Below are 26,808 nucleotides of genomic sequence, written 5' to 3' on the forward strand. Positions count from 1 at the left end.
TTTTCCCCTGTTGAAGATTGTTGACCTTTAAGAATATTTTAAATCTAAAGGTTAACGTTTTTACTGGATCCACCCACCAATGTTTACTCAATTATGCGTAATTGCAGGTAGCAGCATAGGATATCAACGTTCTGGTCACCTGTGCCCATTAACATTTGATATATGACTCCCCATTATTTATATGAATCATTCTATATGTTTGGAAACCCTTTTGATCTACGTCTGATTTATTTAAATGCTTGTGTCATTTTACTCTTTTTAATTTCCAGGATTTGGAAATTTAAAGAAATTGCGTTGTTAATGACATAACAGATAGAGAGAGAAAGTATTTAAGAGAGAGATAAAGAAAGAATGGGGAATCTCAGAAGGTTAGTGAGACAGTAGAGGGGACACAGAGAGCAAGAGAAGAGATCAAAAAGTAGAAACTTAGCAGGGAAGAAGGCAATGAATAAAAACAAAGAGAGTGTGTGAGAGATATACAGATGAGAGAAGAGATATAAGAGAACAAATGGTAATTAGAGAGAGAAATAAAAAAGGAGAGAGTGAAGAGCTGGAAAAGAAAGAGAGAAAAATAATTAAGATAATTATATTTTGTAGGAAGGTTCCTTCTGCATGGTTACCCCCACTTTTTGCCTGGTGCTGTGCTGGTTTTTGACTAGTTAGACTGGGATCCTGCTAATCAGGACCTTAGTCTATCTGCTTTCTCCCTAAATTGTTATGTTCAGTACTTAGGTATATCCCCAGATTGGATACTGGGGTACCCTTATCAGTCCCTGGCATATGGTACCCATGTACCCAGGGTATACGTATCCCAGATGTCTCCGATGGGCTGAAGCATGTATCATGCCACCCCTGAGAGACCATGCAAAAGGGAACTACAGGTTTGCCATTGCATCCTGTCTAAGTTGTTTCCTATATCTAGGGTCATTGTACTTAAAACCTATAAGTCACCCCCATAGCAGGCCTTTGCAATCCTGAAGGCAGGGTGCTTGGTTCTAAGTGAGAGCATGCCCCTGCATGAGCAGGACACCCCTGCAGCCTACGGAGTCCATTCTCCCGGGTTGTCAGTGAAGCAGCCATATACTATATAGAGGGGCACCACGTAATTACACGATGACCACCTCAAAAATGGCTGCAACTAATCCTATCATGTTTGGTATCAAACATGTTGGAATCATACCCCCACACCGTTAATGGTGTGGGAGGCATGATTCCAAGCACTGGAAGAGCCCTCCATTAGGCTCTCAGTGTTCCCGGTGCCAACCTTCTAGACCCGGACAGCACAAAATGGTTGCTGCTGACCAGAGACACATTTCTGCCATCCTGCTGCTGTGCCAAGCTCAAGCAGAGGAAGGTTGAACAATAGGCATCTTGTCACAGGGAGGTGTGCCCACCTCCCAGACAGGATTTAGTGTATTGGGACAGGGTGTGTGCACTTGCCAGTGCCAGAAAGTCTGCATGAGGGGCGCACTTGGTGTCCCTGCGCATAGTCCAGTTCAAACCAGTTCTGGGAGTCACTGGCTCCCGCTCTGGCATGATACTGGACAAAGGACATGGCAGTAGCCTCCCCCCTGTCCAGACCCTCCCCTGGGAGGGTCCCTTGAATCTTCACAACCCTTTCCCTAGGGTACTTAAGGGCTTACCTGGGTGTAGGTCCCTAGATTCCTAGTGGGATAAGATTCAGATAAGACACCATTGCACTTCTACCATCTGGGCACTCTGGACTTCACTGGACTTTGTTTGTGCCTGACTTCGTCTCCCTTCCAGTCTGCTGCAACGTCTGTGCCAGTGCACCATACAGGAACCTTCCAAGGCCTCTGAAGCATCAAAGACACCTGAAGAAATCTCACTTGGAGTGAAGGAGTCACTCCCCTGCATTCACAGGTACACAAATAAGTCGATCAGCCTGCAGATCCTGAGCTCCTCTGGACTCCGTGGGTTTTGCAACACAGGTGGTGGTATTCCAGAGCTCCCGAGGCCTGCCCTGTCCTCTCACCAAGTTTGAGGTCAGTATCCATTGTGGGGGTTGCAATAACCAAACCCCTGTGCACCGCATTGCATCGGCTTGTTGGCTTCCTTCTAAGAAGATCATTGGGCTCCAAGTGGCCCCAACCTCGAGCACTTCTACTGACCAGAATCTTCAGCCACACCATATTGTGTGCATCGTGGCCTGCAACTTTTGGTGAGCTTCTTGAAGTCCTCTTGCGACTCCAGTGCCTCCGGCCTGTGGGTCCACTTGAGGGTCACACTTGTTGATTTTGGGCTCCCCTGATTGCTCTGGGCCTGCCCTGACTCCCCTGCAGTTGGTGAGTCCCCTGGACCTTGCTTGTCCCGAAGTTGCTCCTTCTTTAATTCCTGCATTGGTTGCATTTACCAAGGCTTGTTGGTGCTCCTGCCAGACATCGACCCCTCAGCACTTGACATCTTTCATGGGACAGCTTGTGCATGGCTCCTGGTCCTCCTCAGTGTCGCCTGGTTCTCACAGCTGCAGAGTCAAGGTCCTCGTCATCCATCCTGCAACACCGGACATCGGAGGGCATTCGTCTTCCAAGTCTCCGGATCACTCCCAAGTAATATAGACTCTGTCCCCTCTGCTTCCAGGTGCCTCTCATCTAGAATCCATCCCCAGATTCCACAGCAGCACTTTCCTGAAGCCCTCCATTGAGTTTGACAGTGGTTTCTGACACCACTTTACAGGTATGCACCCGGCTTCCCTGGTGTAGATAACGTGTGTACCAGGGTATCCCTGGGTGGGGTGGCTCTCCAACCTTCTGTCTTCCACAGGGTTTCTTCAGTGTCCACTGGAAAGGGCCCTTACTCTTTAAAAATCACACCGCAACTTGAACTTAGAGTTGTACATAGACGTGGTCATGTTTCCACACTGCAAACAATCTCCATGGGGCCCATATCTACTCACCTTGGGTGGTTTCTTGGGGTCTCAGCATTCCTACATCCTCTTGACCCTGTCTTGATCCAACTTGTGGTTCTTATACCACTTTCTTAGTATATGGTGTGGTCCCCCCACCCGGGGCCACGGTGTATTTTGTGCTATTTACTGTGTTTCTTTGCTAAAGTATTGTGTGCATTGTATTTATCTCAGTGTTGTCGTGTTGAAGATATTGGAACGTACTAGAGAATATTATATAATAAAGACATTTTTATAAATACTTTTTGTGGTTCTTTTTCACTTAGTCTATACTATGAGATTGCATTCTGGTAAAACAAGCTGCTTTGCACTCCTTCTGGACTAAGCCTGAAGGCTGCTCTCCACAGCTACCACTTAGAGAGCTTTCTGAGATTGTCTAAGACCTCTTAAATCACCATAAAGGTTGTCTGGACTGGTGCCATGTGCCCACTCACATTAGTGGATATCACATATCAGCCCAGCTTCTCACATATTTCTTTTACATTTATGGGATAGACACTGTTGGAAATTTGCTGTTGGTATTTCCTTTTATAGTATACCCACTTACCACTGTTCTTATGGTGCTATGCACCCTGTCTTTTTTTAGCATTCCACTTCAGGCAATCTGCTAACATTATATTAAGTTACCTCGCATTGTGCTTAATTCACAAAGCTGTTTTTTTAATGTTACTTCCTCCTTCCGTGTGTATGACAAGACATATTTCCTCATGATGAACAAGCATTGGGCTTGTCAACGGGTCTCGTTTGCGGTCTGCGTCTTAAATCATTAAAAAAAACTGATAGAGCAAAAAAAGACAAAAAAAGCAACAGATTTTTCGGGGGGGAAAGAGTGTCAATGCAAGCTATATTTATATTTTGAAGTGCTGGTAGCAACAGGTCATGTTCACAGCTGTGCTATCAGGTCGGACAGAAAAAGATTTTCTGAATCAAGCCATTGGTGTCCTAACTCCTGTTTGTTCTTTAGGTACATGATTTATACAATTTACAATAATTCAGAGACCCACCTTCAGATTGTTTATAAATCCTCTCAACACCACAGCCCTGTAAAGTCTTTCATTTCATTACTGAGAAAAATGAATATGACAGTAATACAATTACGAGTAAAAACAAAGTCTGCCTCAAGTCACAGTACTATAATGACTGACCTGAGCATCTTCAAATGTGTACCTCCCGGCATTCTTCACGTTCTGCGTGGTTTTGTCATAGCTTTTTGAATCAAGGTTGATGGGGTTGGGAGCCCCCGGTGCAAGAAACTCCTGCCAGATTTCCTGGACTCGGACAGGTACTTCTCGGTTTGGTTTCTTCTTCAAGTTTTCTGCTGCCATCCAGAACCTGAAGCAGATATCAAAGGAATATGCAGTACTTCATAGAGTATGTGACAGGCTGATGTGTATAAAAAGACTGACTGTAGTGACAGGGATGGTGTAGGGGTGGATGCTTGGAGGGGTGTGGTTCTAATAACTTGCACTTTATGTACCTGCCAACTCTTAGAAGTAAAATAGTTTGCTTTTAAAAGAGTAATTGATACAAATGAAAAATAGAAGTATGCTTAAACTGCAAATATGTTTGTATGGGAATAGTAAAATGATTGTTAAAAAGTAGTGGAACAGTTCAACAATGCAAATAAAAGCAAAAGTACTCAGGTCCCATTAGTTCCAGCTCAGGTCATTCTCTGCCATATGTGAGTCTCTTAAACCGCATGTACCTCCAGTGGTATTCTAGGAAGTTCCTGTTGATCCCAGGCAAATATCAAAAGGTGCCACCATGGCATACAATGTAAATTGTGAAAATATTAAAATGTTGGTCAGGATGACAGTTCCTGAGCATCTGTGGACCTGACCCATCACCTCCATTGTTTCACTCATTCAGGTTGCTTTTGCCACTGATGGAGGGGATCATAGTCTCAAAAGCCCCCAAACCTGCAGATTTAGGGACCTATTACGATGTCAGACGGACTTGCATCCGCTCAACACTGTCTCGGAATTGGGACCACCCGACTTCTGGTCTGCGGTCCCAACGTCCTGATTAGGAGGCGACCAAACACAGTTTGGTCGCATTCCGACATTTCCCTATGGGAGCATGTATTACAGCCGTAAACCGGGTTTAGTACATGCTCCCATAGGGGAATCGGAGGTGGTGTTAATCCCTGCACCCCGTGGCAGGCACCTCAAGGTGCCTGCCACTGGTGCAGGGATTAACAGGGGCCACCATAGATGCCCCCTCGGCACCAAACCGGAGGCCGCAGAGGCATGGGGGCCCTGTTATGGGTCCCCATACTCGCTCTCCGACAGGCTTTCCATGTCAGAAAGTCAGACATGGAAAGCCTGCCTGAGACTGAGCAGCCTTATCCCAAGGGAGGAAGTTCCTTTGGGATTAGGGGCTGGCGTCCAACTGGCCCAAAGCCAGCTGTAATGACCGGCCAGTTTAATTTCCCACCGCAAGCATTGTAATGCGGCGGTTGGAAATTAAACCAAGATGTGGCCCGGAAAGGCTTCATCAACGGTCTGAGCTTTTCCGGGCTGCAACGTAATCTGCCCCTTAGTGTTCCTTAAGAACACCTCTAGTGTACCTTAATATTGGGTAGCAAGATGCCACTATGAGACATAGTACCATAGTTTAGAAAGGGAATGACTCCCCTCAAAAACGGATGCCATGGTTGTCTGCTTTAGCATTTGTGCTCTTCCGAACTAAAGGAAGGCCAGTGAAGACCCCAATCCATGAAGCACCACTACGCTCCATATCATCTCATCCGTCCATGCCGGAAGGCCTTCCAGTCTGATATCATTTACTGAAAGGCACTTTCTGCACATAGCACTACAGGAAGGAATTGACCAGATGAGTAAACGTGGGTTGAGAATGCACTGATGTGAGAGGTGAATCCTGAAAAGGTGCTGACACCGGTTACAGCCATAAATGACCAGGTATTTTCCTGGATCACTCCTGTCTGTCAATCTGTATTATTAGATGACATGATCTGTGGGGTTCTTGGGTGGTGGTAAGTCACACTGAGAGTTAGGTGGGATTTGTCATGATATCCTTGTTAGACTAGTGTGGCATCTGGACAACGGCTGTGTGGTTTACATTGGGGACACACTATGGAGGAATATGGTGGATGGGGGCACAGGTGAGTCTCACTGTTTAGTAAACTTAGGATGGCAGAGGCGGAGGTTGTGTGCTTGTCAGTGAACGGTTATGGTCACCGTAACCCTGTCTTATTCACAATGGGTCTCCAGATGAAGCAAGTAGCTTAAAGTTGGGGGGGGGGGGTGTATTCTTGCTCGAGTCTGATCCCTATGTGCAATTATTTGCCTCCTGCTTTCCACCTCAGCATCTTTTTCATAGAAAGTGCTGCGAATTACACAACATGCTGCCCTCACACCCAAACTGATCATACTGTTAGTAGACAGAGTCGCTGGCAGGCAGGAGAATCTGGAGTACACAACTTAAAAACACACAATAAATAACCGTAATTGTTCTGGTGCATGCAACACTGTAACTCGCATTCTGTCTTGCGCCTGTGTGCAGTGAGACAACTCCGCAAGACCTGTCATTGGAAGACCCTTCAGTGTTTGCTTTTGTGACGGACTAGTCTCCTTTGAAATGTTAAGCTGATTTTTCATTAAAAATACAGTTTATGATTTTGTGCTCAACTGTTGCCTGAATTACTGTCATTTTCGTCTTGCAGCTGTTTTTCTTGTGCTATGGTACTGGCAAGCAAATTACGAGTTTTCTTTGTGCCACAGTTTTCATGGCAGTTCCACCTTGCTGAAAACCATGGGGGAGGGGAAACAAAGGGGCCCCTACAGGGCCCTCTGGTGCCTCATGCCATGTGGATGCATGCATGGGGGCACAACATGTACCCACCTGTGAGCTTGCACCCCAGTTCTTGCAAGGCATGGACTTTATAGTTCATGCCATGTAGGTACTGTGGTTTGCTCCCCCATTGCAGTGCCCATTTTTGAGGCACAACTGTGGGAACGTAAAAAAAAAGCCTGCCCGACAGGAAGAAACTCTTAATCTGGCAGGCAGCCGAACCCCCGGGTTTGGGGTGTTGGAGCGGGCCACCAGTATGGCGTTCCCCTCCCGCACCGCAACCTGGTAATTGGGCCCGAAGAAAGGAAGAAAGGAAGGATGGAACTTAACAGGGAAGACTAAAAACAAGTGAGGAAGGGTATAGTGCTTGGAATAAAGAGGCATAATGAGGAATAAGAAAAAACAGGCAACTTTTGTGGTGTGCAACACCAACGTTCAGCCAGAGAAAACATTAAAGTCCTTAAACCTACGTTTTTTTAAAACAAGTTTAAGCATTTTTTACAAGTACAGCATTGCTCATCTGTGCGAACTGGAAGCATCTAAAAAAAGATTAAATAAAGACAAACCATTGTGTTAAGGGTAGAGGTGATTCAGTTAAGGGGTTACAACATATGTCTCCTTGCTCATTTAGGGGCATATCAACAAGGGCTTTATCTCTGCTTTTTTGGCTTTAAAAGCCAAAAAAGCAGAGATAAAACTAGCACCCTATCAACAACAGGGTGCTAACATGCAAATTTGCATGTTAGCACCCTTTACTCTACGCCTCCCCTTGCATCTCTAATGAGATGCAAAGGGGGCGTTCCAGAGTAAAATAATAGGAGAAATGTCGCTAAGCGACATTTCTCCTATTATCAAGAATATCGCTAACCCAGTTAGAAACAAAAAAAGCAGCGCTAACCGCGGTTAACGCTGCTTTTTTACGTCTGGTATTTTTCTGACTTAGCCATGATATCCTATGGAAGGAGGATATCATGGCTAAGTTTGTCTGTCCCTATCAACAAGCTAACATGAGAGTATCGCTGGGTTTCCAGCGATAATCTCACGTTAGCCACTTAGCGTGAGGATTTTTATCGCTATTGAGATAAGCTTTGCTAATAGCACGCTATCTCAGTGATAAAAATCAACGCTAGCCGGCGATAATTATCCTAGCGCTAAGTGCGCTTAGCGATAATTATCGCCGGTTGTTGTTGATATGCCCCTTACTGCGGGCGAGGGAGTACACAATGAAAGTGGAAATATTCAGTGCATTCATGTACATGCTAATGCAGTAAAAAGTGTGGATATAGATATGCAGGGGTACAAAAAATCCATCAATAGGCTGGTGGGTATTATTATTTGCTGCCAAGGAGGCAATAAGTCATGACACATGAATATGGTGTACAAATACAGTGCTTGCACATACACAATGGTGCTGTTTTCAGTTGCGCACTCCCATTTCTTTTCTTTTGTAATTTAGATGAACTGTGAAATCATTGGTTGTTTATCGAGCGAGGGGAGTAGCGCTTTATCGAGACAGGCAATTGTCAACAGGCGGCTGCCATATACGTTTTCTTGCTTCGTTCTATCCCTTTTGTCTATTACTTCGTTCCTCTCACTTTCCTTCTGTGTCGCCTTCTTTTACTCCGCCAGTTAGTCGATAGTCCTTGGCAGAAATACGCGATGAAGCCCACTTTCCTCTGCTTACAAAATGGTATCATAACGGTGAATAAATAATTTTAATACATGTACTTGTTGTAGCCAATCTATGCAAAATGTATTTATCATTGAATTCTTAATGTACAAACTATTTTCCGTGACAGAAATGTTTGATTTCACATATAGTACGCCCTAGATATCACAGGTGAATGAAAAAAGGATTTGCTTTAATTTTGAAGAGCGCTCACTTTGACACCTTGACTGATGTTATCCTATAAACAGCCACTAGAGGTCAGTGCTGCTTTGGTGTAAATTCATCTCTGGCTAAAACTGATAAGATAAGGGAGTGCTTCCAACAAGATCTTCTCCATCTTAGACCTAACTGCACACAAGGATGCTCAGTTAACATTTATTCATGTAGGTAGTGCTTGTGCACAGTGAAAATTTAATTAATCAAGGATGTGTAGGCATTATAAACAAGTTTGCATGGCCCATGGGAAACAAGTGAATATTGCCATTTCCTTAGAAATTCACGAACTTCTCCTTCCCTGTGCAGCACACACAATGATAACGTGGTTCTTACAAAAAAACTGAGAGAAACCAAACATTGAAGGTGATTATATTTGTGTAGAAGCATGGGAATACGAAAATGAGTGTGAGTGTGTGAGTGAGTTAAGCACTGCGATACAACTGGATACTTGACACTTTACGAGCAAAAAGAAACAAATAGGACAGATGAGGTAAAAAGAAGTTGCAGAACGTGTCCACTGATGATACACACTATGCCCCAAATCAATCAAGTGCAGGTGATAGGCGAGAGTAGCACATGGTTTACCGTGGAAGTTGTAACATATCAAGAACATGTGTCAGGGCTATTGCTCTGTTCATCAAGCAGACCAAGAGGACAGAAAGAACACTAAGCCAGTGTTTGGAACATGGGGTGTCGGTAATATCTACTCAATGTGATCTTCGGCACGGCCAGGGGTGGCCAAGGAAAGCAGATCGCTAGCTGCTAATCCCGATCACGTCTCTTCTAGGATGTGCAAACTATCCAAAAGTACCACAGTGGCCAGGGCTTTAGTGGGCTGAAAAAACTGGCGGGGGGGGGGGGGGATCTCACAGGAGCGTGGCCGATATAATTAAGGGCGTGGCTTAAAACATTTATGCAAAAAATCTATGCTCAGCATAATGTGCCGCCCGACTGGCAATTTGCTGCTTCTGTTATTGCCTCCACATATATAATACAACAAGTACCATTACATCTATAACAAGCCAGGAATATTGGCTCTGTCAAATGTTGTTGGATGCATAAGATAAATATACTACATAAATACATACAACTATGGCTTTGTTATATATAATATTGAAAATACTTTCGTTCTTGCACTAGAGGTTGTTGCGTAATGGCTAGAGCTGCCAACTTTGTAGCTGAAGAAGCAGGTTTGAGTCTCAGCATGGGCTCAACATTCTGTGTTTCTCAGCAAATCACTAATCGCCCTTGCCTACCAAAAAATAAATCAATATGTCCTTGTTGATGCTCATGTAAAGCACTTCGAATTTTGCAATATAGAGCTGCAAAAAAATAAAAGTTACATCAAAAACAGTAAACTGCTGCTGTAGTGACCTGCTAGTTGTTCTGTCACCGGCCACTCCCTGAGGGCTGTCTTACACCCCACCCCACAACCATCCAGCACATGCGTCACAGGACATGTGACCCTGTTAATAAAAGGGGCCGGGCGCACGTGCCCTGGGCCAGTTCTACCCACTAACGGAGTGTGTCTGTATCGTGACTTTATGCATGGGGGCCCAGGGCCCTACACTATTACATTGGAGATGAGCGGGCTGAGCCCACATGTGCAGCCGCCTTGTTGGTGGTGGTTGAGGGGAAGAGAGCAGCCCGCGTTAAGGGCAACCCCCTGCCAGGAGGCGTAGGAAGCGCCTGACCGCCCACAGGGCACGTGAAGAGCCCTTGGGTGAAGGACATGATCGGGAGCCCACACTGCACCTGGTGTGCCTGCAAGTGCGTGGTGGCACACGAACACGGAGAGACCGTGCGGCGAGTGAGAGAGCCAGTGGCATGCCTTTCCAACGGCCTACTGAGGCCCCAACTTAAGAGAGATCAGAGCAGGGGCCCACCCTGCATCGAAGTGGCGGCCTGCAGGGCATGAGGTGAGCCCGAGCGGGCTGGGTGAAGTGTTCGGGCTGGGTGAAGAGTTAGCATGCAGGATAGCAGACAGCCGAAGAAGCCCACAGGGAGGACGACCCCCAACCGACCAGCACGAGAGACGGCACAGAGAAGCAAATACATCCCGGGCCCCTCTAGGTGTGGAGAGGCAGATGCATGGCCCGGGTTCCTCTTGCAGAGGGGGCCGCAAGCTACCTCACCAGCCTTCCTAGTAAGGAAAGAAAGGAGGAGTGCCAGGTCTAGTGCGATGACCCAGAGTGCGAGAGTCAGAAGGGAACCCACTCCGCATCCGAGGCGCAAGCCACAAACATCTGCGGTGAGGAGAGAGCGCCCGTGGGGGTGGTGCTAGCATGTTAAGAGAAGTATCATATGTTCTCTAGAACACAGCTATTTGGATCTGATGCTCTAGACATGTCTGATTGAACAAGGTCTTTCTCATATCTAAATTCTTCTAGATCAGACGTGCATGCTTGTAGTTTCTGTATTTCATTGCCATCAGCATTGGTCTGTCAGGGAATAAACAGTCATGGGCACCCATTCACCAAAATGGTAGCTGAAGGGATATAAAGCACCATTTAATTCTCAATGACATTACATGGTTTCCCTATTTGTTCTACACTTGTTCCCTCACCATACCTCTGTTCTTACTCAGAGACTAGGGTAACAGCTAAAGTGGACACAGTAGGCCAAAATAGGATGCATAAAGATCTTTATGCTTGTTGTTCTTTTTGCCTATTTCTTGAAACCAAGGGTGGCAGTGTTAGTGCCAGAGGAAATCAAAGGCAAGCCAAGGGTTGCTGTTGCTATCTCTGGATATCTGTGATTGACTTTCCTGTCAGGGTTTGAAAGCAAATCACCCCCCGACATACACTGATTATCCAGTATGGCTTTGTGGGGCAGACACTCTTTGATTACTTTTTTTTAGATTGATGTACAAATTAAAACAAAGAGAGAGCATTATGTTTTATGGCTCATCAAGATGAATGGAACCTAAATGCCTTATTTGTAGAGATATATGAATTTGATCAATAACTGTTCTACAATTAACACATTTACAATTTGTAGTCCTTAGGCAGCAAATGTCCTAATCTTTTCTCCTGCTCCACACTATATGTGAATGAAGAGGAAAACATGTAAGTCCAACTGTGAGTAAAGCAATATTACTAACATTATTTTTGTTGGGTAATAAGTATCTTGGGAAAACTGACTCAATGTAGCACCACCATTTTAATTAGGCTTTGCAATTTTGCTCTTCAGTGTTTTAATTAAGTTATCTCACTGTTGTTTATAACTACAAATAGACTTGGTGTTCTTCTGAAATGTTACAACTTTACCAATCTAACGTTAGTTATTTTGGGATATAAAAAGTGATGTATAATGTTTGATCTGATCTAGTTCATTCCTCTTTCTTAGTAAAATGTGCTAACTTGCATACTTGAAACAAGAAAGTGGACAAAACTAAGAGAGGTCCACACAGGATGGGGTAAGTCTTCAAGTATTTCTTGAGGTAGAAGTAATGTGTCTTCGATCTCGCCTGACAGGATGCTGACAGGCCAGATGTGAACATTCAAATTCACCTCTAAAAGGAATATATCAAGTGTAACATGGAAGGTAATAGGAAAAGAAGAGAAGGAGGAACAAAGCTAAAGGGAATAAATTACAAAACGTCTTCCTTCCACAAAACTGGAAAAGGAAAGGACAAGAAGAAGAAAGCAAACTGCTGGAAAGATATTAGATTATGGAAGAATGGACATGTACAGAATTTGAGAAACTAATAACCATAAAAATAACAAAAAAGTTCAAAAGCTCAATACATTACATAGTTCTTGTGCCACGAAGGAGGCAAGAATAATCTTCCACCCTCCTTGCTAGTGGTGGTTATAACAACCTATGCATCTATGTAAAACCAGGATGTGTTTTTGGGGAGTAAGCCATCTGGGCATGGAGCCAACTTGTCTATGCTCCAAGTCATACAGTCCCAATGGATAACCACATCACGTTTCACTTTTGTGATAGATTGTATAAAGGTATAGAACTCATTCTGACTCATGGTGGTTTTTATAATCTCACACCCCATGCCCAAGTCTCCACTTTCTGTTTCTAAAATTAAGTTCCTGTAACACAAGCCATTGTATTTTCTTTGATGGAGAAAATCTCTTTCACACATTGCTTCTCTGTCGACAGTGAAAGTTTCTCCACCATTCAACCAATTTGGAGGGAGTTTGGACTTAGGTCTCCTCCCGTTATGTAATTCAAATTGCAATGAGTGTTTCTCAGTGTCTGAACAACAAGTTCGCCAAAAGTTGCAATTATTTTTTTTTATCATTCTATTGGTTCTTTCCACAACACCGTTGACCTAGGGACAATACAGTGGAGATTTGATATGGCAAATGGAAAGACTTCTTATAATATTTTTAATTTCTTCTGAAATAAATTGAACACGGTTGTCCATGATCAGATTGCTGAGAATTCCTTCTTTAGAAAAGGTGGTGGAAAGGAATTCAATGAGAGACTTGGATGTCTATTAGGATAACAGGGGGATCGCCACCGCCCGTATGGTGGTGGCGATCCGCCCGCCAAAAACCTCCGCCCGCTGCATATTTCCCCCGCCACATTACCATGGCGGACGGGACCCAGGCGGACGGAAGACCGTCCACCGGTTTTCCGCCGGTAGGCAATCCGCCCGATTGCCTACCATGCGGAAAAGCAGTTTATATGGTGGCGGTGTCTGGTAGACACCGCCACCCATATTACTATGCAGGCGGGGTGTTGCCTTTTCGTGGCGGCAATTGGGGGCCCGTAGCGGGCCCCTAGGGATTCTGGGGGGTAGGGGGTGCACATGGGGGTACCTATGGTACCCCCCTGCCTTTCAATGAACAATGTGGCAGGCACCGCGCGGTGCCTGTCACGTTGTGCATTGAAACGCACTACCTGCCTTTGTGGCATTGCGGCGGGCGGTGCTCTCTGCACTGCCCGCCGCAATGTTGCAGATACACCATGCGCCCGCCAGTGTGGCGGGCACATACTAATCGGGAGTGCGGGACCGCCACACCCTCAGCGGGTGGTTCCGTTTCCCGAGGGTATGGCATACTAATGGGGCCCTTGGTGTTTATTTTGTTTGCAAATTTGATAGGAAACCCACTGTGAATGATCATTTACTAAGATAAAATGCATTTGTTGTGAATCTCTGGTATGTTTTTTTTTTTTTATTGAGCAGAGAAGAAAAATATAAGTTAGAACAAACATGAATAAACATACATATACATACTAATACAGTTAATACTATTCAATACATAAGATCGCGAATTTTTATATAATCGAGGGAATAGTCTAATCATCAAAATGAAAGTGCATTTAGTAACGTGCTACAAACTCAGCAAGCTTGTTTTCAACATCACCGGTAGTCATCACCTAAATCCTATATGTTCAAGAGAGGGCCATTCTCCTAAATTAAGGTGCAAATGCTGATTTGATTGAAGTCAGAGAAATACAATTAACAGAAAGTATTAGTATAATTAACTAAAGTGCAGGTGCAAATGCAAATATACTTTACAAATCTTTCCTTCAATATAAACGTACAAACATCTCGAATGCTAATTCTTAAGATAAAAATACGAATGAAAAGCATCACCTGAATGATAATACTTAAGAAAAAGCAGCCATTCTCTTTAGCTAAAGTGCACATAGAATTGATATCTCTAGAATAAAATTAAACCAACAATATCATAGACTTGATAAAATTATCCCTGCAGATCCCTTTCCATTTGATCGAAAAGTCTCCAAACCGAAACAAATTTCTTAACAGCTCCAACCCTTTTCGCATATACTTCATAAGCTCTAACTCGTTTCATTTTTTTATACCATTCAATAAAAGTTGGGATTTTTGTTGTCTTCCAGTTCTGCAGAATCAGTGAATGTGCCACCAGAAAGGAGATTGATAAAAACATTTCCCCCACTTTAGTTATAACCTGGTTTGGGCTTTGTTTTAATAGATCAAACAATGCCACCTTTGGTTCTAGTTGTATATTGCTTCCAAGAGAGCGGCTAAGCCCAGCGCATAATTCCATCCAAAACTGACTCAACTTAGAGCATGCACAAGCAATATGAAGCCGACTACCCTCGCCAGCTTGCTGGCAGCGAAAACAAGTATTTTCAATCACTGGATACATTTTATGAAGAGCATGTGGCGTATGGTAAGCCGACCATCGGGACAGAAAAGCCATCATTTTGAAATTTGCAGCCCTAAGTGCCAGATTACCGTACTGCGAGATCGCTTGCGATTCTCTGATTGAGAGGTTGCAGGACAATTCATGTTTTATTTTTTCCAGAAAGTTAGTGACAACAGGAGGCTCATCTTGATTTAGAAAGAGTCTACAATTCCCTATATCTGTGAATTTGGTTCTAAACACAGACGCAAGGACAAAAGGGGTGCATATGTTGCCTAAAGGTAAATTTTTATCTATCAAAGATCTTAGCTGGAGGAAACTAAAGAAAGGGACCCTACTCCAGGTGCCACATCTAGATTGAACCTCCTCCCAGGTGATACATCTGCATCTTAATATAAAATGGCCTAACTCTTTAAAACCTTTTAATTCCCAAAGTTTAATGTGGTTGCGACGAATAAAAAGGCCCAAACTTCTAACCTCTGACAACCCCAAATATTCAAATCCCGAAGACTTAGCTTTTTGAAAAAAAAAGTTCCGAAGTCTAATGGAAAATTCTTGATACGTCTTATATCTTACTTTTTTAGACAGTTTTGATGTTTTTAAGAAGACCGGGAACTGAGTCCCAGCTTTGTCAGCCAATTTCCTCATAAAAAAAACAATCCCCCTGTTATCAAGCTGACGGACTAAAAGATCCATAAATGCAGCTTCATAGTAAGTTCGGATATGGGGGAGTGCCATGCCAGCCCCCCCCAACTTGTATCCAGTTGTAAAATTGATAATTTAACTCTTGATGCTTTTTTATTGCAAAGAAACTGGTGAAAAAGTTTATCCAGTTCTCTAAAATACGCTGCGCCAACTTTAATCGGGCCATTTGAGAAAAGGAAAATTAATAAGGGTAGTACTGACATCTTGATCAGGGCCACACGCCCTATCAAAGTGAGAGGAAGGAATCCCCACTTTCCCAATAAATCTTTAATTTTACTCAATGGTGCTTCGTAATTTAGCCTAAATAAATCTGCATAGTGATTTGACACATAAATTCCTAAATAACGGATCGGTTCAGGGGAATATGCTTGCTGTTTCAGCATATCTGGGAGAAAATTACAGGAGACATTTAATGCCAATACTTCTGTTTTTTTATGGTTGATTTTATATCCTCCAATTGCCTCAAACTGAGCAATCTCCTTTAGTATTAAATCAACATTTTGTTTTTCCGGTTTGAGGTAGAGTATCACGTCATCAGCAAATAATTTGATTTTGGACATCCCCCCTATTGGAGTTTTTTATGTATATTATCCCCAATCCCCACTGCTAGAGGCTCTATGAAGAAAGTAAATAAAACAGGGGACAGGGGGCAACCCTGTCGAGGTCCACGTTTTATATCGATTAGACCTATTGATTTAGAATTAATCCTGATCTGGGCCTGAGCTCCTTGATATACATTTTGAAGCATAGTAATAATATGCCCTGGGAAGCCAAACTTTTGAAGGCCATAAAACAATGCTCCCCAGTTCACTAGGTCGAATGCCTTTTTGGCATCAACCATTATTATTATTGCAGGGGTTTGGTGGGTGTTGAAATAATCAATTGCTTGAATAGGAAAAGCTGTGTTGGACGTCATTGACCGGCCTGCTATAAAGCCCGATTGGTCCTTATGAATTGCATATTGAGCCAAAGAAGTAAATCGATTTGCCCAAATTTTCATCAGAATTTTATAATCTACATTTTAAAGACTAATTGGTCTATAATAACCAACTTCCCTGGCATTTTTTCCTTTTCTTACAAAGCTCACTATTAATGATTCCTTGAAAGACGCCGGAATTTCCCCATCTGCTCTAATAAAATGGAAAAGCTCAAGCAAAAAAGGAAGTAGTTCTACCAAGAAAGCTTTATAAATTTCGGTCGGAATACCATCATTTCCACAAGCCTTACCTCCAGGCATTGAGGCTAGAGCCAAGGAGATTTCTTCTATCGAAATATACTTTATTAAAGCCTCTTTCTGTCCTGTAGAATATTGAGGAAGGACTAAATTATCAAAATAAAACTGGATGGCTTGTTTAGGTATCTGGTAGTCAGCTGAGTAGAGATCTTTATAGTGATCTAATTTCTTTTTGGAAATATTATCTTGTCCAGAAGCAACATTTTGTGTCCCGGGAATTAGCAGCTCATTGATTACCGCTGCCACTTGCTTGGCTCTCATTGACCATGCCAATAATTTGCCTACCATCTGACTTTCTTCATAGGTTCTCTGCTGATATGCTTTTGTACTACATATCTCTTCCCTGATAAAAAAAATCCCTTAATTCCTGTTTGGCTCTATTAAGTTCCTTTGCAGCACCCTGACCCCTCTCAGCAGAGCCTCTCTTTTTATTAATCAAAGCCATATCCACTGCTTTCTGGAGTTCCCCAATTCGAGCTTTGCACTCTCTAGTTTGGCCTGCCATGAAGGCTATCATTTGCCGGTGTATTGCTGCTTTAAAAGCCCCCCAAACTGAGAGAAGACTTCCAGTTCCTCTATTAATCTCGAAAGATTCCCAGATCCATTCTTGCATATTCCCAACCCACTGCTGATTAGTTAAGAGGAGCCGATCCATCTGCCACCTGGATTTTTCTCTAACCCCCAACCCTAAGACTATTTCCAATCTAACCAACGAATGGTCTGAGAAAGAATTGGCCATAATCTCGGTATTTAAGCAGCTAATAGAATGGGACACTAAAAAGAAACCAATACAAGAAGCGAACCTGAATTGGCTAGAATAATAAGTAAAATGTATAGCTACACCATGAGCCCCTCTCCAAGGATCAACCAATTGATGATCCTGTTTAATAACATCTATCAGCTTCTTGGTCCCAGGTTTCATCCGCCTTTTTGCTTTATTAGAGGTGTCTAATAGCAGATCCTGTATAAAATTAAAATCACCTTCTAGAATAATTGGGCCTAGCGCTGTTCTAGCTTTATCATTTGTACTTTTCAGCGCGGCATAATCATCTACGACAGGTGCGTAGTAATTCACCAAATTCAGCAGATTGCCATTTGCTCTTACCACAATCCAAATCCATCTACCATATAGATCTCTGTCAATCTGAATAATTTCCCAATTTAATCCTCGTCCAAAATAATTAGCAACACCCCCCCCCCCCCGTATTGCTGCCTGAGCCGAGGCAAAATAGGCCTTTGAGAAATTCTTTGGGATAAACAGATTAGGTTGATTGGATTTAAAGGTGGGTCTCCTGTAAAAACAAGACTTGAGGGGAGAATGCTGCCAACCATCTTATCAGGCCACCATACTTTCGCTTATTCGCGATACCATTTACATTAATCGATATAATACGAACATCAGTATCCATTTTTAACGTTATTATTCAAATAAAACTCATCAATAAACATACCCTTATTCCAAATATACAATTTCAAATAATTCTGCTTATTTACTTTTCCTGTACCGGATATATTACAATTTATATTTATACTCAAACTACTCTGCTCATTTAGTTCTTCTAAAGCACCCCCCTTCCTGTGCACCCTGTCCCACACCCAACCCTCCCCTGGAACTCCCTGACCCTGTCCCTTAGCAGTAGGGGAATTGCCCGCCTTACCCACTGCTGACCCCCCTTGAGGGCCCTTCATGGCGGGTGCCCTGGTATTGCACCCTAATGTGATATATTACCCACCCCGCCCTGGAAAAAGAAAAAAGAGGAAAAAGAAGAGAAGAAAACAAATAAAGAACAAACAAAAAAACCAATAAGATAAGGCAAGGGCGACTCATAGCAATATAGAAAGCTGTTTGTTTCCTTTTACTTGTCCTTCATGGTTCGCTGCAACAGCTCCTGTGCTTCATCCAGATTTGTTGAGGACATATGGAACTTCCCATGAACCAGGACTCGTAGTTTCGACTGCTGGGCAATAACTGCTTGTCCCCCCTGTGCCTTAAATAAATAGAGGAGTTTAACAAACTCCTTTCGGCGACGTGCCGCTGAAGCACTCATATCTGAAAAAATACGGCAGAGGGGGATCTCAGATGATGAAAATTGCTTCTTTTGAATAGCCCTGGTCAAGATTTGCTCTTTTATGCGATAATCTGAAAAGTTCACTAACATGGTTCTAGGAAGTTTAGAATTAGGGAAAGGCTGGGCTGGAACTCTATGAGCACGGGTGATCGTAAGGTCCCCAGCAAATTCAGGAAAAACTGTCTTTTTTATGAAGGCCTGCACCCATTGAACTGGTTGGGATCCCTCACACCCCTTCGGAACACCAACCAGCCGAAGATTAGTCCGACGTGCATGATTTTCCAGTTCTTCAAGTTTCAGTTCCAAAGCGTTCTTGAGTTTTTTATTCTCTGAGACCTGCTGATGGATTTAGGTCATCTGATCCTCTAACTGGGAAATTCTGGATTCGGCTTCCTGTAGTCGAGATGGCATAGCCCCCACCACCACTTCGATTTTCGATAATCGTGCATGCAATGCTGCAATTTCGGTTGCCTGGGTGGCTTTCATTTCCCTGATCTCCTCAAGAATTAGATTGAGCATGCTTTTTATATCGCATTGAAAACTGGTCCCAGATTCTGTTGTGGATCCTATTGCTGATCCTGTCATGGGTCCTGGTGCGGGTCCTGTTGCGGATGACTTTGTTCTTTCCAGAACTACTTGATTAGGACCTTTAAGCAGCTCCGATGATAACACGGGAGGAGAGGGATGCCCCATTGGACGAAAGACCAGAGGGGATGCACGAGTAGGGGTTAGGGAAGAAGAGGAAGGCTGGGGTTGGTCAACTTGTGGAACCCTCAAACTTTGAATGTCCAGCTTGGAAGGCTGTTGCGGTGGAGCAGGTAGAGACTGCGTTGAAGGTTGAGAGGACTTAGTTTTCTGGAAAATCGAGTACTCCTTGTTTTTGCCTGCCAATGGACTAGATGGGTTTAAACACAGGTTCTCTTGGGTTTTCGTTAGAGGATTCTTGTCCTGGTTTTCCTGGCTCTCAATCTCACAGACTGTATCAACACAGCTACCTTCTGTGTCCAGTGTGATTGAACTCGTCAGTACCTGGCAAGCATTGTCTAATTTTCCTTGCGAACCCCCCTTGATCACCTTCACCTTGATCTGTAAATTCCTCCTCTGAGCTTGAACAGTTGGCTATGGGGGTAGACCCTCTACGAATTTCCTGAGCTCGCTCCCGCCCAGCTTTTGAAGTACCCTGGACCATTTTCATTTGTATATTACGAGTTCTTGATTTTAAGGGTGGGTTAGAGTCTCACTGAGACAGGATAGTGGGATTTTTAGTATGTCTCCCCATAGTATTGGAGTTGATCACGATATATATAGTTGACTGACAAGGAACCACAAGTGCACTTTCCCCTTTAAAAAAAAAACACCTTTAGTTCACTGCAGTCCGGTCCAGTTTGGCATTCCAACAAACCCCCAGGAAAAAAAAATAAAAAACCCTGGTAGAAATCGGCATCTTCACTCATGCACAGTCGATTGCCGGGGTATCACCAAATTTACCTGCTCCCTCAGTCCTCCAGATCTAGCACACCGACACACCAGCAGCCCACAGGAGAACCGCAGCAACTGAGCCAGAGCTGGAAGCGGAACCAGGCCAGACTCCAAGGCACCAGCCTTTCGAGCAGCACAACCACCCCAGGAGAATCCAGGAGAATCGGGAGAATAGGGAGAGTACCAAACAATGCAAGCCACAAACTGACAGCGGGCCCCAACACAGCCACGGCCCAAGCGGCTCCAGCCACCCCCAAGGCTCCAAGCATCAGAGGAAGAGCCCCAGCCGAAAAGCCAAAAAGCAAGAACGAGAAACGCCAAGATGCCGAGCCTCACACCGCCATCCGACCACTCGTGTGTCCAGGTACGGGGCGGGGCGATAATCACCTAGGCTACTTGAAGGTGGGATCTCCCAAAGCCGCCGTTCCCTCTATTCTCCTGACGTACAGAGGTTCCAGACATCCAGAGAATAGAAGGAGAGAATCTCTGTATGTTAACAGGATCAGCAATGTCAAGTCCTAATTTGTCCAATGGTTTGGAGAGAATTTCAAGAGGGGACAGAGGAGATTTGCAGGTGTGCTTAGTTTTGACGCTGATTGCGCAAACATATCAATCATTTACTAAATTCTAGAAAATATAGAATTGTTGTAGGGAAACTGAGATTCTGCTCTCAGTTTGTTCTTTTTAATGTTGCTAAGTGGCTTTCATGGGCAATGATTACATACGTTCTCGCATACCGGCAGGAGGTACAATCTTTCCTAACCTAAGTATAAGCTCACAATGTACATATAACTTATCTCTTACATTCCAAAAATGATATAAATTTTCAGGTGAAATAAATACTTTATTGTTTGATTAATTAAATCATTACAATCCATATAAAAGAGATAAAGCTTAAAACATCATTCAAACGTTTTCCCTGGACTGCTCCCATCATTCTCAATAAAAGTAAAATTATTGAATACAAGTTCACTTCTAGAACAGGGTGACCTTCGCTTAAGTACAAACACAAGGTGGCATAGTATCAATAAATACAGTTGATAAAAGTTATGGTCTCTTCTAAAAACAACAGATAGGCCACCAAACTGGAAAAAGTGCAACATAGTGCAAAAGGGGAAAACATATTCGTGGGCCATTGAGGAGTCAAGGAGTGTTAAGCAGCTGGTGGGCTTAGAAATGTGTTATCCGATATTTCAGCCGTGGTTTGCTGAATGGATTCTCTAAGTCAGAGTTAACTTGATCTGTCTTATGGTTTTCCAAATTTAGTGTAAAGTTCAGAGTTGCAATAATCAATAGTAAATCGTTGGTGCCACGTCTTTTCCTCAGCCACACAACTTAAAATGTCATGGGCCTTTAAACAAGATTCTGCTGTTATTGGGGAGGGATTGCACAGACATCTATATAAAGGATAGATTCAGGTTCCTTGTTGTGAGGCCGGGACAAGGTAAACCGGTTTTGCTGGAAAGCAGCTTCAAAGATGTACCATTGTAATGTCCGCCTGTGTTTGTTTCCTAGTTTTGACAATAGTAAATCGTTGGTGCCACGTCTTTTCCTGAGCCACACAACTTAAAATTTCATGGGCCCTTAAACAAGATTCTGCTGTTATCGGGGAGGGATTGCACAGACATCTATATAAAGGATAGATTCAGGTTCCTTGTTGTGAGGCTGGGCCAAAGTAAACCGGTTTTGCTGGAAAGCAGCTTCAAAGATGTACCATTGTAATGCCCGCCTGTGTTTGTTTCTTAGTTTTGACACAGGCCTGAGATTTCTGAATGAGCTTACGATATACAAAATGGACGAAGAGTGTGAAGCTGATGCTTAGAGCCATGTTCTCCGGGTTCAATGCTGGGATGATACTCTGCCTGCAAGACTGGACTCCCAATCTATTCTACTCAGGCCTCAGTTTTGATCTACGCAAGGTCAACAATGCTGGGCAGAGACATAAAACATGCTCTAGAGACTCGACCGGTTCCCCGCAACCTCTGCACAGAAGCGCGTCTGATGGGCGCTGCCAACGGGGTAGATGTTTCAAAAACTGCCACTCATCCAGTCTAAGTACCATGAATCTCTATTTTAAATACAAGGGGTATGTACAAGCTAGGTATGATGGATAAGAGTTGATTACTGCCCATGTTTGCTTGCATTTGGCAAGGTTCACCTTGTCAGAATAGTAGGAACATAATTGGGTGTGCTTCTTGATACTTACTTAAAAAGTTGCGTTTCTTGGATTAAGGTTCCAGAGGTCACTTCCTGATAATTGCTGCACGCATTTGTAAAATAACCGTCTGTGTGACCCACTAGGATTGCTAGAGCTGATATCTAACCATAGAAAAGACTCGAGGGAAACAGCTCTGGCTTGCCTTAACTCATGGCACAATTTAAAATATGCACCTGTGCTTAGCATTTCGTCAATTAAGAGGCCTAGCTCTAATCGGATCTGAGCTGCAGATGCAGTTTTTGGCAGCTGAAGAACCTTTTGAAAGATCTTGGTCACATTTTGGTTTCGTGTAGAGCTGAGTTTACCTAGGGGTCTATTCTAGCTTGCATGACTTCCAACATTGGAGCTAGGCTTGAACCGGTCAGCTTTTTGGAAAGTTTTGAAAGGTCAACTTGAAGAGCCCTAGCTTTCATAGCGATGTCGCAATGATGCTTCACAAATTGCCCCTAGATATAAATCTTCAGGTAAATCCTTAAGTTTAGTAGGCTATCCATGTAGGACTTTTTTGCTTACTGTTGCAATGAAGGTGTCAAATTTTGTAAAGTTTTCCCACTCACAATTATGAAGACCAGGACCTGACACAGAGAGTACAGATTCTTCAGGTAATGGCAAATCATGAAGTGTGCACTCAGTGGGCATCCTTGACAGACAGTCTGCAGCATTTTTCTTTTTTTTTATTACCTGGAACATACTCCATATGAAAGTTGTATCCCTCTAAACCTAAAACCCATTTAGCCATTCTAGGTGTGGTCCTCTTAATGCCTTTTGTGGAAAACTCAGACATAGTGGGTTAGTGATCTGTCCTTAAAAGGAAGGGTATACTCCATAAATGAAATTGAAGCGCTTTACTACCCAGCAACAGGCCAGCACTTCTTTTTCTACAGTAGATAGATTCATTCAGCATCCTTAAGGGTTCTGGAATTAAAGGCTATAATTATTTCAGTACCTTCAAAAACTTGGGAGAGAGCAGCAACTAAACCTTTATTACTGGCATCTGTGGTCAAATTGGGTTTACTGTTGCATTTTCTCTTAAATCCCGCTGTTGCAGATGCCAACTTCACGAGCATTAGAAGACTCTATTGGTACCAAAAATGGGATGTGAATGAGGTGAAAGACATGGAATCAGGGTGAAGGGCCACTTGGTGGCAGACAGAGGACTAATCAAGAACAGTAAAATATTTGGCATCACTTATAAGGCTCATCTTTTCATTAATTCTAGGCATTGAGATGCCTGTCCACTGATATGTTGGAGTTCAGGTCCCTCAAACCAACACAAAAACTGATTTTTTCACCCCCCTTTTTGTGGCAGTTACAATGGGGACAAGCCATTCTGAACTCACGATCTTTCCTATGACTTACTTTTCTTCAAATTTGTAAAGTTCAGTTGTTAATGCATTTCTCATAAGTAGAACAAATGGATGGGTCTTGTGAATGATGGGTAATGCATCGGCTTTAACTTAATTGTATGCACAAAATGTGTAAGTAATCCTAGTTAATCAGTTAATACTTCTGAGAATTCTACACAGACATTCATTCCAGTATATATCTATCAACAACTAAAACTTGTTCCTCATTATCAGGGTCTAATTCTATACTCAAATCCTTGCAATTATGCCAATCCAGAAGATTAGAGCCATGTTTGGTAACATAAATCTTGCTTACTGTAGACCTATTCTTAAAAGTAATGCATATTTTTAATATCCCATCAAGAGCAATGTAGTCTTTATTATATTCTCCCAGGTGAATGTCTAGTGGTTCTAAATTGTACTCTTTCACTGTAAGCATCTTTATAAATGTATTTTGGCCAATCAAAGTATATGGCGAGCAAGACTCAGAGAATAAACTGACAGCAACACCATCAAGGGTAATATTCCATGTGGGATAGTTTACTTGGTTGTCATCCCAGTAGATTTTTCCTGGAACACCATTTAGATTTTTTATTCTTCTATTTCTCAGCTGAGTTTATAACGTATGCTCTTTTCATCAGATTGTCTACAAACTTTAGCAAAATGACCCCTTTTTGTTACATTTTCTGCAGATTACTCAGCTTGCAGGGCATTTGGGGTTATTGACGTAATGGTTGCTGTTACCACTCCTAAAGAGATTTAGCTTTTTGAGTGTTTATATCACATAATTTGCATACTTGCTTTCTATCTGAACGTATATTCATCTCATTGCCATTCAGGGAGTCTCATAGGATGTTTTTATTTCTGTAAGACATATAGCTGTTCGTTCGATACTTTTGCCAATATCAAGGACTCCACTAAGATTAGGGTACTGGCTAGTAACGTTTCCTGAATATTAGGGTCATTGGTGTATCTAACCAGTTGGTCTCTAAGAAAAGATGTTGTCAGAACCTCCAAATCACATGTATCTGATAACCCTCTGAGTACAGCTACATACATTTCTACTTTTTCACTTTTATTTTGTACCCTACAAAGGAATTTATGTCTTCCCAGTAAAACATTACTTTCTTCCTTGAAATGACTCTCTAAAATGTTCAAAGAAGTTTGTAATACATCTCCATCCTCATGTTCAACTCCACTATCCAATTCATTTTTATTAGATTCTTGTATATCCTTGAATATTTTTCTTCCTTGTACACCCTGATTATGTAGCAATATACGCTGATGGCAAAATGTGTATTATCAAACAGGCACGTCTGCTCACCAGAGCAGCCACTAGTGATCTTCACCTAAGTATGACAGCAGAATACTAGTAAATGTTCACAATTGTATTGAAGATCTATCTTGTTTTTGAAATTTCGTATCTCCCCAGCAGGTTGCCCATTGAACTCGCAGGCACATTTACCGCTGATTCACTAAGTTGTAGGTAGGTTCTCACCGTACCACTGGGTGTAGATAAGTTTCACATTAAGGTCCTGAAGAATCGCCACTGATCCCCCCAGACAAATAGGCGAGAAACATGTTGACCCACCAGGAGTAGAGCACCCTTATTGTGACCCGTTATAGTCAGATAGTCGCCTCTCCCCCCCCCCCCTTTTTAATCAGGCAGGGACCCTGCTAGAATAAAGTGGGTTCCATAGGACCCTTGACCTGTTTTAATCATCCTACTCACTACTACATCCAAACACACTAGGACCCTCACACCCATGGCCCCCACTTCAGGTATGGATTTTCAAAAACAAAGCATTAGTAATGAAGGCTTATAATGAAGTCATGGCATTATAGATCTTTACGCTTTTTTCCCCACTTTGGGGGAAAAACGTCTTCCAGCATTGGCAAATCTTTAAATGTAATGGACAGGCCTTGAATGACTTGGTTGTTGCAGCACCACTGCAGCCTCAGTTGCACGGTGATTGGCGCACCAAACTTAAAATGGCTCCCTGTTCTTTTAAATATATGGTAAACACTTCTTGTATTGTAGTGTGATATTTTACCTTTAGTTTGCATTGGCTATGCCAAAACAGTCAATAAATTCTAAAAGCCCACAAAGCTTGTGCTACCCATATTATCAGTAAACCAACTCTGGCATATTTGGACCAATATTAAACAAGCGTGCGTTAACACATCTGAAATGACCCTTTGCCTGCGACTTATTATCAAGTACTTGATGGGGGTGGTATGACAGTGGAATACTATGGTAATTCCTTGGTAACCACTGAAAATTGTGTTACTAGTGGGGAAAAGGAATCTCAAGTAAATGGGTGTGAATTAGATAAACATTTCAGGAATGTAACACTTCTCTGGATAATCATTTAACACTGTTAGTGTTAAAATGCTACCCAAGACATGAGAAGTATCCTGGAACATATCTGTCTATGCACATTAGAGTGAAGCTCTTGATTTAATAGATTATCTCAACAGTTTGCCTGTCATTACTTTGACGGAGACCTGGGTGTTGAGTATTTGGCCTTGTTTAGTTCGATAGATGACAGAAAGTGAGAACACTTGACAGCAGTTCTGAGAGACCTAATGCTGGGTGGATTGGATTTTGCCATAAGTGCTAATTACCTGTGTTTTATTGTCATACTTAACATATCTTGTATGGCAATGTTGATATTGACTGTAGACCAAAATATTAGAATACTATCTGATTGTACTGGGCTAGATCAACTGGTGGATGTGGAACTTTTGCAACTGAACTGGTAATTTAAAAGCACTTTTCCTGCTCAAGATATTTCTAACATCTATTTAGCAACTTTTATATTTATGTGCCCCTGGCAGGTGGCTAACTGCTCCAGTATTGTAGGTTAGCCATGTTGCTGGATGAAGTCAAAACCAGGTCAGATGTAAAGGATTTTGATTTTCTAAATTAGTGTGTTCCTTGTCTAATAGTGAACTGTTTGCAGGGTGACCTCAAAGGAAATCCTGCATAGGATAATTAATGACATTTTCTTGACTAATCTCAACCTGAT

At 42.8% G+C, this 26,808-nt stretch overlaps 1 protein-coding gene across 2 annotated transcripts in view; it reads right to left on the reverse strand.

Annotated features, from left to right (window-relative positions):
- Window positions 1-26,808, reverse strand: part of RGS7 (regulator of G protein signaling 7) — a 1,943,194-nt gene that overhangs the window by 102,761 nt on the left and 1,813,625 nt on the right. For both annotated transcript variants that reach the window (XM_085609335.1, XM_085609336.1), the window contains exon 15: window positions 4,072-4,258. In XM_085609335.1, the coding sequence (XP_085465461.1) occupies window positions 4,072-4,258 (187 nt within the window). The remainder of the gene's footprint in view (window positions 1-4,071; window positions 4,259-26,808) is intronic.

Source organism: Triturus cristatus, chromosome 6, assembly GCF_964204655.1.
Source record: "Triturus cristatus chromosome 6, aTriCri1.1, whole genome shotgun sequence".
In the NCBI taxonomy this organism is placed as follows: Eukaryota; Metazoa; Chordata; class Amphibia; order Caudata; family Salamandridae; genus Triturus; species Triturus cristatus.